The sequence below is a fragment of the Morone saxatilis genome, unplaced genomic scaffold, assembly GCF_004916995.1.
Source record: "Morone saxatilis isolate NCDOM2014 unplaced genomic scaffold, NCSU_SB_2.0 Contig17, whole genome shotgun sequence".
In the NCBI taxonomy this organism is placed as follows: domain Eukaryota; kingdom Metazoa; phylum Chordata; class Actinopteri; family Moronidae; genus Morone; species Morone saxatilis.
The window spans coordinates 25,337,427-25,350,210 of record NW_023339729.1 but is presented as its reverse complement, the minus strand read 5'-3'; the positions used below and the strand labels follow the sequence as shown (position 1 = coordinate 25,350,210).

Genomic DNA, 12,784 nt, shown 5'->3' with positions numbered 1-12,784 from the left:
AACGAAATGATCACAATGAAACTTAATGACTGTCAATTTAAAGGTTCAGTGTTCAGGATCTAGTGGCTGATTGAAACTCCCTTAAGGTTGGTGCTTTGCAGCCAGCAGAGGTCACATAAAGCGAGTTGAGCGCTCTCATTGGCTGCCAAAGTTTCAACTCGTCTTTATCCGGAAACAATGCGGCTCGCCTGCTCACACAGGATCTGGTATTCCAGATAACAGTAAAATGTGTTTGTGAACAATTTGATGAGAGAAACAGTCAACAACAGAATCTGGATCATATCTGCAGCACTGTTTGACAGTTTGATCTAGTTTGGTGCGTTGAGCTGGACGGACTCACTGAGAATGAGCTGTCAATCACAGGAGCCCGCCCTAAAGCAATACCCTGCTTATGGTCTGTTTGACTCTAAATGGGACCATCAGTTACTAAGATGAACACCATGCTGTATGGAAGAAAACTGAAACTAGAGACTGAAGACCAGAAACTCATCAGGAAACTGTTTACTGACTCATAAATCAAGCTGAGAAGTCGGCTCATTTCTCCATAAACACGCCATGGTATCTGTTGTTATTGCAGCCAGTGGAGCTGCCCCCTGCTGGCTGTTACACAGAATGCAGGTTTAAGACAATTCACAGTCTGCAACAAACTTGAAAGGCCATATCCAGAGCGAGTGTTTGTCCATTCTGGGCTATTGTAGCAGTCTCTGAAGGACAGAAACATAAGATTCTTATATTCAGGTGATTATACACTAATAAAACAAAATGTATGAATATTATATTATATTTCTGCCAAGAGATCCTCCTGAATGTTTCACACTGGACCTTTTTAATAAAGAGCTTATTATCGGTCCGACCCCCAGTTCCTCCTCCAGACTGTCATGGTTCAGCTCCATCAGCAGGTCCATATGCAGTCCAGGAAGCTGCTTTGTTCACTGCTGCCACCTCCTCTGTGAATCACTCTGAGGGCAGGAAGGGGCTCACAGTGCTGCTTCTTCTTCTTCTGCTTCTTCTTCTGCGGCACTCGAGAGGACACTTTGATGTCCTCTGAAGCTCTCGTCAGGAAAAAGTGAGGCGATCCCTCGAGGAGACAAAGTGCTTTTTGTCAGAGGCCTTCTGGAAAAGTGAGAAGCCAAAAAGCAGAGTCACTTTGTTGCCACAAAGACAAGGAATAGAAAGTTCACGCCCCCGGCGGCGGGGGAGGCTGGCGCGTAATAAGACATCCAAAACAGCTGTTCAGAGGGGGGGGGGCGTCCTCTCTCTAAAATAAGCAGCAGAGATTGCCTGAACATGGCCTACAGATTAGTTCGTTCTAATGTGGTAAATCCCGGCTCGTGTTTGCCATGAGGCGGTGGCGGCGGTGGTGGGCGCTGGTTTAAAGCCCAGCAGGACGCAGGAGCGGGCAAACACACGTCCCTGGACGCCATGTTTACCGTAAAACTTGTTTGTCCAGCTGCTGGAGGGACGTTGTGAGGAAGCGGGAACGGCTGTTAATTAAAATCGTGATTCGTCCCTTTTTTCCTCGGATCAAATGAGTTGTACATTACTGTCGACACGGCCAAACAAACAACGGGGGGGACGCCAGTGTACATGTTTGCTAACTTGCCTGGCTGCGAGTCCACCTCCTCACAGGAGGGAGGAGGAGGAGGAGAAGGAGGGAGGGGTTTGATTATTGATTATACGCTGTTTGGATATTCCTCCGGGTGCCAGAGATAACATACTGCCTTCACGTGCAGGTTTTAAATATACTGTTTGGTTTGTGAGTTAAAAATCAAATTTTCAAGGACTTTGAAACGTAAAATGTACATTTGAAATCGGTCATAATTGAAAATGTACGTCTGTTTATCTCCATTATTTACAGATGTTAGTGTTGGCAGTGTGGAAACGGCTTTGACAGATCGACGTTATACGAGATACTGACCTTCTTCAGCTAAAATCATTCGCCACAAATATTCTGTTGACCGAATAATTGATCAAAGAACTCATAATTTTAGCTTTTATATGTTGTGATGCTGATTTGAATCACTTATTTTTCCCATTTTCTATTTGCACCAATCAAGATTCTGTTACTGCGTTGCCTTTTTCTCGCTTAAAATCTTTTCATAAACTTTTATCTGTAATACAGTAACGTGTGAATACGGCGCTAAAAACCAAACATGGCGACCAACCATAAAGTTGTCGGTATATTGTTGGTACTGACAGGTTCACAACCCAGAAAGCGGCAAAATATGTTGTTTCTGAATCTTAGTGATGTGTTGTAGTGAGCTGGTGAGCTAACAGCTAACACCGTAGCAAACCGGTAACATGCTAGCTAGTCAGTCACAATAGCTCGATTGTTTCTTTTTGTCTAACCTAAATTATTTGAGAAGAAAGCTCCCTTGTTTCATTCAATTATGTGGTTTCTGAAACTTGATAACATACTGTAGTGGCTACTCGTAGGGCTAGCTGGTGAGCTAGCGGCTAACTCCTCTGTCAAGAAGTGAAAATTATAAATAATTATATCCTATATAGTCGATCCCATTATACTCCGCCCAAATACAGCAATGAATTACAGTCCACATACGGCCCATGATACAGCCATATGACCACATAGCTGATTATATACTGGACCAGAGGAGAGAGAAAAATCTGTTTGACAAATGGTGTGACATAAAAAATTTAATATTTGTTGCCAAATATGGCGATTGTGTGTATTAATGAGGTGGTTTTTTGAAGGTTAAGTCGATGCTGACATCTGCAGGGTTCACACGAAGCTGGAAAACTTTAGACGCTATAGTTTTCCAGTCATGGAAACACCTGGAAATTGATTAAATGAGCAAATATCCTGGAAATAATCTGCGTTGTCCTTGAAATGTTTAAATTGCATTTAATCCCTCCGCTGGCTGATTCCCAGTGGCTCCGACCAGGACTCTGACTCTGGGGATGAAGACCCAGCGGGTTCAGGCAACAACAGGAGAGGAATGAAACTGAGGAAGAGGAGCCAGTTTGTAGCGAGTTAATTAGTCAGTAACTGTTAACGTCGTCCATCATCCATCGTATTGATCAGTCCACCAGGATTAGTTTCAGTGAAGCCAGAAGTTATTTATTCCGTGTGTTGAACAACCAGACTGTTACACTGTGTTGGAATAAATGAATTTAAGGTTCAGTCTCCTTGCTGGTTGTTCCATATATGTATGTCAAAATATATATTTTTAGTTAATATCATGAACAAAAGTTAATTTATAAATAATGCAATAATAAGAAAAATAAAATATAAATTTTTATTAATTAACTGAAGAACTATCTGGACACTTTTATACTTTACTATTAAAAACATGCAACACAGAGGCTCATAAAATCTCACAAGTACATTCATGATGTTCAACACAGAAATAAACAGATAAATAAAAATCAGCTAGCCAAGGAGACTCTTCCTCAAATAACACTAAAATCTGCTCTGATGGGGGTACTGTGGGTACTAAGGGTACTAAGGGGCTCTATGATCAGGGTTCAGTTTCAGATTACGCACTCTCACTTGCACTGTAAAACTAGTTACAGTAAAAGTCTGTAAACTCTAAATAGGTTAAAGTTTCTGTAACAGTAAAAACACCCACAGAGTCACTGCTGTATCTCATGGCAAAACCTTTATTTATACAACATTTTAAATTGCACAGAAAACTACCGTCACATCTCACGGCACAAACCTTTTTTTAATACAGCATTCACAGGGTATTTTCATGTGGCAAATTTGTTTCTTTTGATGGTAAAAACTTGTATTTATACGGTAAAATATGGAATAAAACTCTAACTTTAACCGTAAAATCCACAATACTAATATTCTGTAGAAAGGTTCAACCGTATTTATTACGGTAAAGTTCTGGCAACCACACCCACCAGTGTTTTTTACCGTAAAGAAATCTCAATAAAAAGACCAGAGTTTCCTGTCTGAAAGTGAGTTCTGTACTGCGTTGAGGAAGGACCAGAATGCACCTGGGTGTGGCTTAAAGAACGGGCGTCGTCACGCTCTGATTGGCTGAAAGGTGAACGCACCAAGCTGCTCTCAGTCACTGTTGAGGAGTCAATCTCTGCAACCGGTGATCAACAGGTGATCTGAATGATCTGAATGATCAACCAATCAGAAGATTTCCACCCAGTGAAAACATTGTTTCACTATGAGATCATTTTAATGAACTCGTTCTTTATTTTAAAATAATAATAATCATTATTTTTTTTATTAAATTTAAATGTAATCAGATTTTTTTTGTGACTGTATTGGATTATAATATACTAGAATGTATTTAATTACTCACCAGCTTTAAGTTAAAGGTCTAGTGTGTAACATCAGAAATATATTATTCATACGTATGTTTTGATTAGTGTTTAATCACCTGAATATAAGAAATGTATAAGAAGTGTATTATTATAAATACTTTTGGCAATAACCAGGCAGACTGACTGTTTCCCCCGGAGACACAAAAAAATGTAAAAAATACTTGAAAAACTGGAAATCTTTAAGTGATTGTGTTACTTTATATGTGTTTGGAGAACTTTGTTTTATTTCTTTCCAACATGAGTGGACTTTTGGTTGAGGAGAAGACTTTAAAAACACTTTACAGATCGTAAGGACGTCTGTGGTTTCAATGGACAGGACTGGTCCACAGATGTTTACCATTCAACCCACTGACAGCGTTTATAACAGACAGCTTCTGGGTCTGTGACAATGTGGAAGTGTCTATTATGTAAAGGCCAGCAGGGGGCAGAAATGGCAGAAATGAGCCAAGAATGAAACTAAATGTAAAAAATGTTTTGGCTCAAATTCAACTTGAGTGGTAACATTTGTTTAAAAAAGCATTTAATTCATTAAATAAGTTAAATAAGTCTGATATAGTTATTTATACTTATTAAGGTTCAGTTAATTGAATGGAATTAAAGTATTTTATATGAGTTACCTTAACAAATATTTCATTTACTTGTACTCAAAGAAAAAAATGTTCATGCTTAAACTGTTAATAGACTTAAACGGCTCAAGGCGATCGGTTTGAGACAAACTAACTCATCAGGTTTTACACAGAGAAAAAGACTCTGCCCCGAGGCCAGGAATCGAACCCACAACCTTCTTGCTGCGAGGCAATAACACATTTTTAAATCTTTACGCTCGGGAGTATGAAGTATTGTCAAATTAAAAAGTTAAAGTCGAATTACACGTCTTTTTTGGGGGATTGTGTCGAGTCTGAAGGCCTAAAATTTCTGTCTGGAGTCGTCGTCGTCTGATCGTCAAGAATGACGTTACACCAGTTAAACCAGTTTAATCAGTGATTGTGATGGAAACTGCTCCGCTGACGCCTCCAAACTCGCAGAAATAAACTTTTCCTCGGACTGCTCGTGGTTTTAACAAGACTTTATTATAAAGACACGAATGTACATCTTTCAACTCTCAATGGAATACTGACATTTCGTGTCTAATTCACATTTCTTATTTTCTTTCCTCTGCAAAGAACAAATAGCAAAAACAAAAAAAAATCTTTCACCTTATAAACAAGTGCTGCAATTCAATCTCCAAAAGTACAACACCCACAGGCTGGACGACGAGTTTCTGAACAAGATTCAAGTCAGAAATCAGATAGAAATGAACATCAGCAACCTGAAAATCATAGCAGCATCATGTTTCTGTAAAATGTTTTAAGAAAAAGAGTCCGATTTGTGATGTTTTTCATGTTCTTTTCTTTAAAATTGACTTCTTTTTTCTCTTTGAAGAATAATCCTGATCGAGTTGGGATCGCGGAGACGATCCCGGGCTGCACAGTCTTGCAGGTTTTTACTATTAAAGGCCTTCGAAAGTTGTAACTGGGTCAGTTTCTCTCGAGTAGAAAAATAATCCTGGACGAGTCGATCGGCTGATAGCGACAGAGCTGAACCCGCCAATCAGGCTTCAGATTTCTGTGTCAGTCCACAAATAAACTTTTTTTTTTTTTAAATGTCTCTACTATTAGTTTAAAGGATCTTCAAAAATAAAACCACCAACAACAAAAAAAAAAGAATACTTCTTTTGTAAGCAGAGAAGAAGAGAAACACAGGAAGTCACAGCACTTGGAAGCGCCATGAGGCCTGGTCTTTGTAGTCCAAACAGTCGGAGGCGTTGAAGTTGAGTTTCCAGGCCGAAGCCGCCGTCTGCTCTTTGTAATCCAGACAATCTGTGGAGTTGAAGGCGAGGCCGGGCGCGCTGTACGCCTGGTGGTGGTGTGACGGGTGGTGGTGATGGTGGTGGTGCCCTGATGTCTGGCCAATGTGGTGGTGTGGGTGTGCTGACATGGAGCCGCCGGTCATGGGGCTGAGCTGGTGCGGGTGGTGGTGGTGGGAGTGCATGGGCGCCAGATACGAGCAGCACTCCAACGCGGTGCATGGGCGCCAGATACGAGCCGCACTCCACGCCGCCAAAGTAAGAGCCCGACGCCGAGGCCGGGTAACCCTGGCTGTATGCTGCTGCAGTTTGGCTGTAAGACACCGGGTAGGAGGGCGTGCCCCCGGTGGCAGAGGACGACACGGAGCGCTGCATGCAGGAGGCGCTGGTGGGGGCGGCGGGGTCCGGCAGTGAGGCCGGTGCAGGAGCCGGGGAGATGGGCGCCGGGCTCCAGATGGACGACACTGGGGCGGTGACGGAGGTAGAGGTGCTGATCAGACCGGCACCACCGTGGCCGGAGGAGATGGAGGAGGAGGAGGAGCTGGACACTGCCGGTGGGGTGAACTGACCGCTGCTCTCCGAACCGGTGCTCTCTCTTGTCGGAGACGACTTCTTCTTCATCGGTTTGGCCTTGGCGCTGTTGCTGCTCTGCTGCTGCTGCCGACACTTGGCCCGTCGGTTCTTAAACCACACCTGAGGAAGGAAGGACGGAGGTCAGGAGGTCAGAAACCACAAAACTGCAGAACCTGACGGAGTCGACTGCAACTAAACACCTTCAACCCTCTCACATGACGCTGCCGAAGTCTGTGGCTCTGACCTTTGACCTTTACTGCTGGCTGCTAAATTACTTCACTAACAAAGAGGAAAAACACCAGTGAATCTGTTTCTCCCACTTTAAAGGGAAAGTTCACCCAAATGTAAAAAATAAACACACTTCCTCTCTTTTTTCCAGGTTATTGTAACTGAATTGACTGTAGTGCGAACAGCAGTGAGAAAGGACTCAATTTCTTTTTAAAATTCAGCACTAACACGTCTTTGCTGGCACAACGTTGCTCTGAATAATCCACAGAAAAACTCATACACACTGTAATCCATAAGGACTATTTCTATAGTAGAAAATAGCTCACCTCCGTTGTTCTGAGCTTTTTTTGTGACCAAATCTTTTATTGGTTTTCCTTTTTTTTTTACCATTTGCCTTAATTATGGAGGATAATGACCTGTCATAACATCTCTATTCACTGTGACAGATCTGATTAATAAATCAAAACTATCTGCATGGAGAAAAATGAGAAAATGTTTATTTTTTTGTGATTTTGGTGAACTGACCCTTTAAATCCTAAAAAGTAAACTAACTTTTCTTTAACCCTTTAATTGCCTGCTCAACCGTTTGGTAGAGGGCTATATTTTAAAAACTATGGGGTCAGTAAAAAAAAAAATATATATATATTGTGGTTATTATTGACTCAAATGAATAAGAAATGCAAAAAAAATTTTTTTTCCAAAGCTTATTTCTTGGTGGGGTTGTTAACCCTTTAAATATATATATATAAATATAGCCCTCTACCAAACGGTTGAGCAGGCAGTTAAAGGGTTTTAATTAAATGGTAGTTACATTATAAGAATTACTTGTGAAACTGCTAATTTATGTCAAAATAAATGTTTGAAGACTCATCCAGGGTGGTTTTTCAAAATAAAATAAGCAGAACAACGAATAAAACCTTGACTGAAAACATAACGACCAAACAAACAGAATGATTTTTAGACTGCATGAGATTCGTAAAATAACTTCTCTGATTTTTTGATGACATTTTCCAGTTTTTAGTTTTAGACCTGGAATATTTGTTTGAGGGACAATAATGGAAATAAGTTCAGGGCCTTGTGCTTCTGACCCTTAAGATGTGTTGTACTTTTAATATATAATATTGTAAATATAAATTGGAGTCAAAACAAACCAGAATTACTTCATTTTCATACTAACAAAAACACATGTAAACTATTCTCCTGTAACTCTAATTGTTGTTATAATAATGAAGAGAGACTTTATTGTCATTCATCTGTATAATAAAGCACTTTTCCTTAAAGGACCCCCTTTCTATCAATAAAAAAAGACTATATTTTATAGATATTTTATATTATTTATATATATATAATAACAACAATAACAGTAAAGAACAGCTGATAAACTTTACGATGAACACAAACAGTGAACTCAGTAACTGCAGGAAGTTGGTTGGGAGGAATTTTGAGCAGATTATAGGAACTGATATAGGAATATGATATTTATAGGAACTTTTACTACAATTATGTCTATTACGTTTTTATTTTTACATACTTAATAGATAAATCTTCTACAAGGGTTTCTAACTGGTTATGAAACAGTCTCAGTTTAATACGGAAACCTCTGTGTGACCTACATAAACAGCACATGAGACCATCAGTGAAACGTTTGGTTATTTTCATGTAGTTTTAACGCCGGCAGCGGGTCGGATTCCCATTGAAATCAATGAAACTGTGGTAGAAACACTACCGCTTCTGGCCACAGGGGCCGCCAGAGTCAACAAAAATGGAGGTTCCTTGTTAAATAATAATCTTTAAACTTTAAAAATAACAGAAATGAACAAAATGCTGATTTTTATTTACTCCCTGTAAAATCAAGAAGGCCTCGTGACCCCCAGTGAAGCTTTGGCGACCCATAGCGGTGCCCGGGACCCCCAGATTGGGAACCAGTGTGCCAAAGCAAAAAAATAAAATGCTTCCCTAAAAATAACAACACCGACACTAAAGATAATTCTGATGCCTGTTAAGGGCAGCAGCAGAAAGCAGAGAGGCAGCAGCCATAGCAGCTTTAAGCCCAAAAACTCTTTTCTAAAGGAAGCTCGCCACATTAAGAACCCGGTACTTCACTCTGCCAGAGCCCAGACAAATTCTCCCGTTTGATTACAGACGTGTCTCTACTTGATCAATAACAGCTCAACTTTTTAATCAGCAGAGGCCCGAGGTGACAAAGTCCCCCAGGAACCAGAGTGACTGTTACTAAATGAGATGTAGAGCATCAAACTATCAGCTTTAAGGGAACTTTGCATTTATTTTGCTTCTTTGCTGCAAAACTTTTGCACTTATAACCTAAATAGAAAGAGGAGTCTCGTTGGATAAGAGAGAACTTCATTCTCCCCAATTACAAGTATTTGCAACAAAAAAATAGTCCTCATTTCCTTTTATATTTTCCACATAAAGCATCCGGACCGACCTGCACTCTGGACTCCGGCAGGTTGATTTTCAGCGCGACCTCCTCCCGCATGAAGATGTCCGGGTAGCGCGTCTTGGCGAACAGCGACTCCAGAATGTCCAGCTGCGTCCGGGTGAAGGTGGTCCGCTCCCGGCGCTGCTTCCGCGGGTTACCTGGTACACAGAAACAAACAATATGAATTATATTATCCTCACTAAGACTGTTTACTAAAGTTAGAAACTGAATTCAAGCATCTGTTCATGAGGTCGGGGATAAATAAATGTCGTGCGTAAATGCGGTTTTTGGATAATTACGCTTTTCTAATTACGCAGTGAGTTTTTCCAGCTTATAAAACATTTTTTTGACTTCCAAAAAACCTTCCTATACATACAGGATCGATATGGGAGCGTTTTATCTTTGAGACAAAGAAATATCGCACAGAGACACCAAAAACAAACTCCACTGTGGCTCCAAAGGTTTTATTCAGCGATAATCACACACACTTTTATCCGCTGAATAAAGTCACCTTAAGACTTCAGGATAATTCATTTCACTCAGTATCAGCTTTAATCTGCTGATGAACTTTAAAATCTGCGTAGAAAGATTAAGAATAATGTAGAATCCTCTCCGTGTCGATCAGACTGGAGCAGCACAGACAGAAAAATAAAAGCGTCATAAATATTATTATTAGGAACTCCAATCATTTATTAATATTTGGAGAAAGTTTCCTGGGATTTTATAGGAATATTATCTGAAATAAAGCTGTTTTTAAGGAATAAGTGAAGTGTTTAAAGCAGCCTGTGTTTGGCTCCTTATGAGAGGGTCTGATCCGTACCCGGGTACCCCACAGACGGGTGCAGCAGGTCCATGGCGGCTCCGCTCAGGCCCAGTCCGTTCATCCCGTACGGGGCCTGTTTGAGATAAGACATCATGCTAGAAGCGCGGAGGGGAGACCGGAGTCTGGGCGGGCGGGACGGTGCAGATCTCCCGGCGGTGCAGGTGCTCAGGTCCCCGGTGTGAAGGTCGGCTGCTGCGGGGGGAGGAAGCAGGTGAGTGCGGGCAAAGAAACGGTGAAAATACTGAATATTTAATGATAGATGCCTGTGTTATACAGCACTCTCTTTATTACTCTGATCAGATATAATATGAACCAACTTTAGCTTCACTATAAAGGCCTGCAAGCTTCAAAAACTTTCATTTAGAAGCTTTTACTAAATCTATATTTCACATATGTATGTTTTTATTAACAGTGAAAGCAGTAAGACAATGCAGAGACAATCACATGTAAAGTATCCTGCTGAGTGGAGATGCAAAACCTTTCTATTTTACATTTTGGATTCACCAGCTAATGGATGCAAATTGGTAATAATCATAACAATCACAATGTGATGGCTGAAATAAAGGAGCAAGAGCTTTATTTAATGCTGCACTTTAACATTATAGAACATCTTTACATGAATGTGACAATAAAAGGACAGCAGGCTCTCATCTGGACTTTCTTTCTGCTCCTTCAGCTGATTTTTGTTGTTTTAATAAGAAATGATTAAAGGTGAGAGAAGTGTCACGAGCCTCGGTGTGAGATCTCGCGGGAGAAAGCAGCTCATTACATAAAGACTCCTCACAGATCTGTTATCGCTCCCATCTTCATTACCTTTTAATTAATTCAATAGCTCACAATAAAATCCACACGTTTAAATTACAGGCCACTTGAGACTTTTCTCACCTCCGAATCGCTTCAGTCTTATTTGAAATATTATTCATTCGAGCAGAGACTTTATGTCTAACTTCTGCCAGTGTGGCTGTTTCTGTGTCACCATTATAATGGTATTTATTGGGTTTTTTATCATTAATGTGTGATTTTACTACAACTATTTCCTTAATATTCATGTGCCTGCCCTTAATGTAATATATGCACTGTAAAACCAGTTACTTTAACCAAGTTACATTTATTGAGACTGATTACACTGAACATTTTAAGTAAGACTCAGTTTTGTAAATTAAAATAGATTCTTGATAAAGTAGCTTCAGTCATTTTAATTGACTTTATTTTTATTTGCACTGTGAAAACAAAATACCTTGTAAAAAAGTACTTTTTTAACTTAACCTAAACCTAACTAACCTAAAGTTTCAGTTTCAACAATTCTTTGAGTTAAAATAACTGATTACATTACAGTTTGTGTTTTCATTTAGTGACCTGCAGTTATTTGCATTATGGGAAGAAGAAAGTGTAAAAAGCACCAACTAAATAATGTAATTCAGTCTTCAGCCTGCAGTGATAAAACTAAATGAATGCTTCATGAGTTTGAACACACATTAAATAAAAGTGCATTTACGTGTTTAAAGGAAACGATTTAAAGAATAAAACTAACATCAGAATTTAAAAAGATCCTGCTTTTGCCTTTCTTCCTGCAGAGCTTCACACCTTTCCTGCAGCTTTAATAAACTGCCTTAATTACTGACTGTTAGTATTAGTGTAAGACAATGTATTTAGATAAGAATTTCCATAATCCACTGGGGTCCTTTTAGCAGGTAAATGCTCAAATTTAGGACTAATAGCAGCCCTGTGTGCGGTGAAAGGGGCCGCGGGCCTCCCGGTGGATCTCAACTGAGGCGTTAACGCTGCAAATAAAGCTCCACGCATTTCCATAACCGCAGGAAACGAGCCGCACCGCGCAATGTAAATGCGTCAAAACTGTGTGCAAATGAAGTCCATTACAATTTAGATTAGATCTACAGGGCGACAATTAGCAGAGTACCAGGCTGTTATCAGCACAGGAGTCTGCAGCGGGCCGGGAGGAAGCACACAGAGACAGTCTTCATCAAAAACACGCTTCAGATTGAAGGAATAAAGATTTCATTAAAGATTTGAATGGTTTAACTAAGAAAGGTTGAGTAGTTGTGAGGTTCTAGTACAGTTTGTAATGTTTGATCAATTAAAACCTATTTAATATATGTTTGAAGTTAATAATTGTTTTGTTTTTAATATTTCAGATGGAGACCAGGAATAAGAGAATAAAACATTCATAAATCCTGCAGCTGGTTCTGATCCGGATCAATAAACTGTTCAATAAAATATAAATATAATAACAGTCTCACCTTCTTCTTCAGGCTCCTTTTCTTTTTTTAAAAACAATTCCTGTTAAATGTCACAGCACAGAGATCCAGAGTTCAGGAAATATCCACATGGAGGAACATTTAAGATTTTCTGGCAACAAAAAAAAAGAAAAAAAAAAAGAAGCAGGTTCATCAGCTCCGCGCGCGACTCACACCTGTGTCAGAGCGATACAACGTAACATTTCACCGCGGGAAAAAACCGTAGAACGCACGCACACACACCGTTCGGGTCCTCGCGCTCCTTCGCTCTCCTGCCGGTGTTGACGGACGGAGATTGATGCTCGTCTCCG

The 12,784-nt window shown here is 40.1% G+C and overlaps 1 protein-coding gene across 2 annotated transcripts; it reads right to left on the bottom strand.

Annotated features, from left to right (window-relative positions):
- Positions 1 to 6,015: 6,015 nt before the first annotated feature.
- On the bottom strand, positions 6,016 to 10,389 carry LOC118327259 (homeobox protein OTX1 B-like). Of its 2 annotated transcripts, none has more exons than XM_035660552.1 (4): positions 10,203 to 10,389; positions 9,402 to 9,564; positions 6,368 to 6,847; positions 6,016 to 6,309 (listed from the first exon to the last, which is right to left on the bottom strand). In XM_035660552.1, exons 1-4 carry the CDS (start codon positions 10,310 to 10,312, stop codon positions 6,055 to 6,057), a joined length of 1,008 nt encoding a protein of 335 aa, XP_035516445.1. In that variant the 5' UTR covers positions 10,313 to 10,389; the 3' UTR covers positions 6,016 to 6,054. The 2 variants fall into 2 exon arrangements, with proteins under 2 accessions (XP_035516445.1, XP_035516446.1); XM_035660553.1 differs by having other exon boundaries at positions 6,016 to 6,331; positions 6,372 to 6,847; positions 9,402 to 9,553; positions 10,216 to 10,389.
- Between the last annotated feature and the right edge of the window lie 2,395 nt (positions 10,390 to 12,784).

Excerpts from the sequence above, each read along its gene's own strand:
- LOC118327259 (XM_035660552.1), bottom strand. The coding sequence starts at position 10,312 with ATGATGTCTTATCTCAAACAGGCCCCGTACGGGATGAACGGACTGGGC. Across the intron at positions 9,565-10,202 it reads TACCCGGGTACGGATCAGAC|CTGTGTACCAGGTAACCCGC; the intron begins CCTCTCATAAGG and ends TATTGTTTGTTT. Across the intron at positions 6,848-9,401 it reads TGCCGGAGTCCAGAGTGCAG|GTGTGGTTTAAGAACCGACG; the intron begins GTCGGTCCGGAT and ends TTCCTTCCTCAG.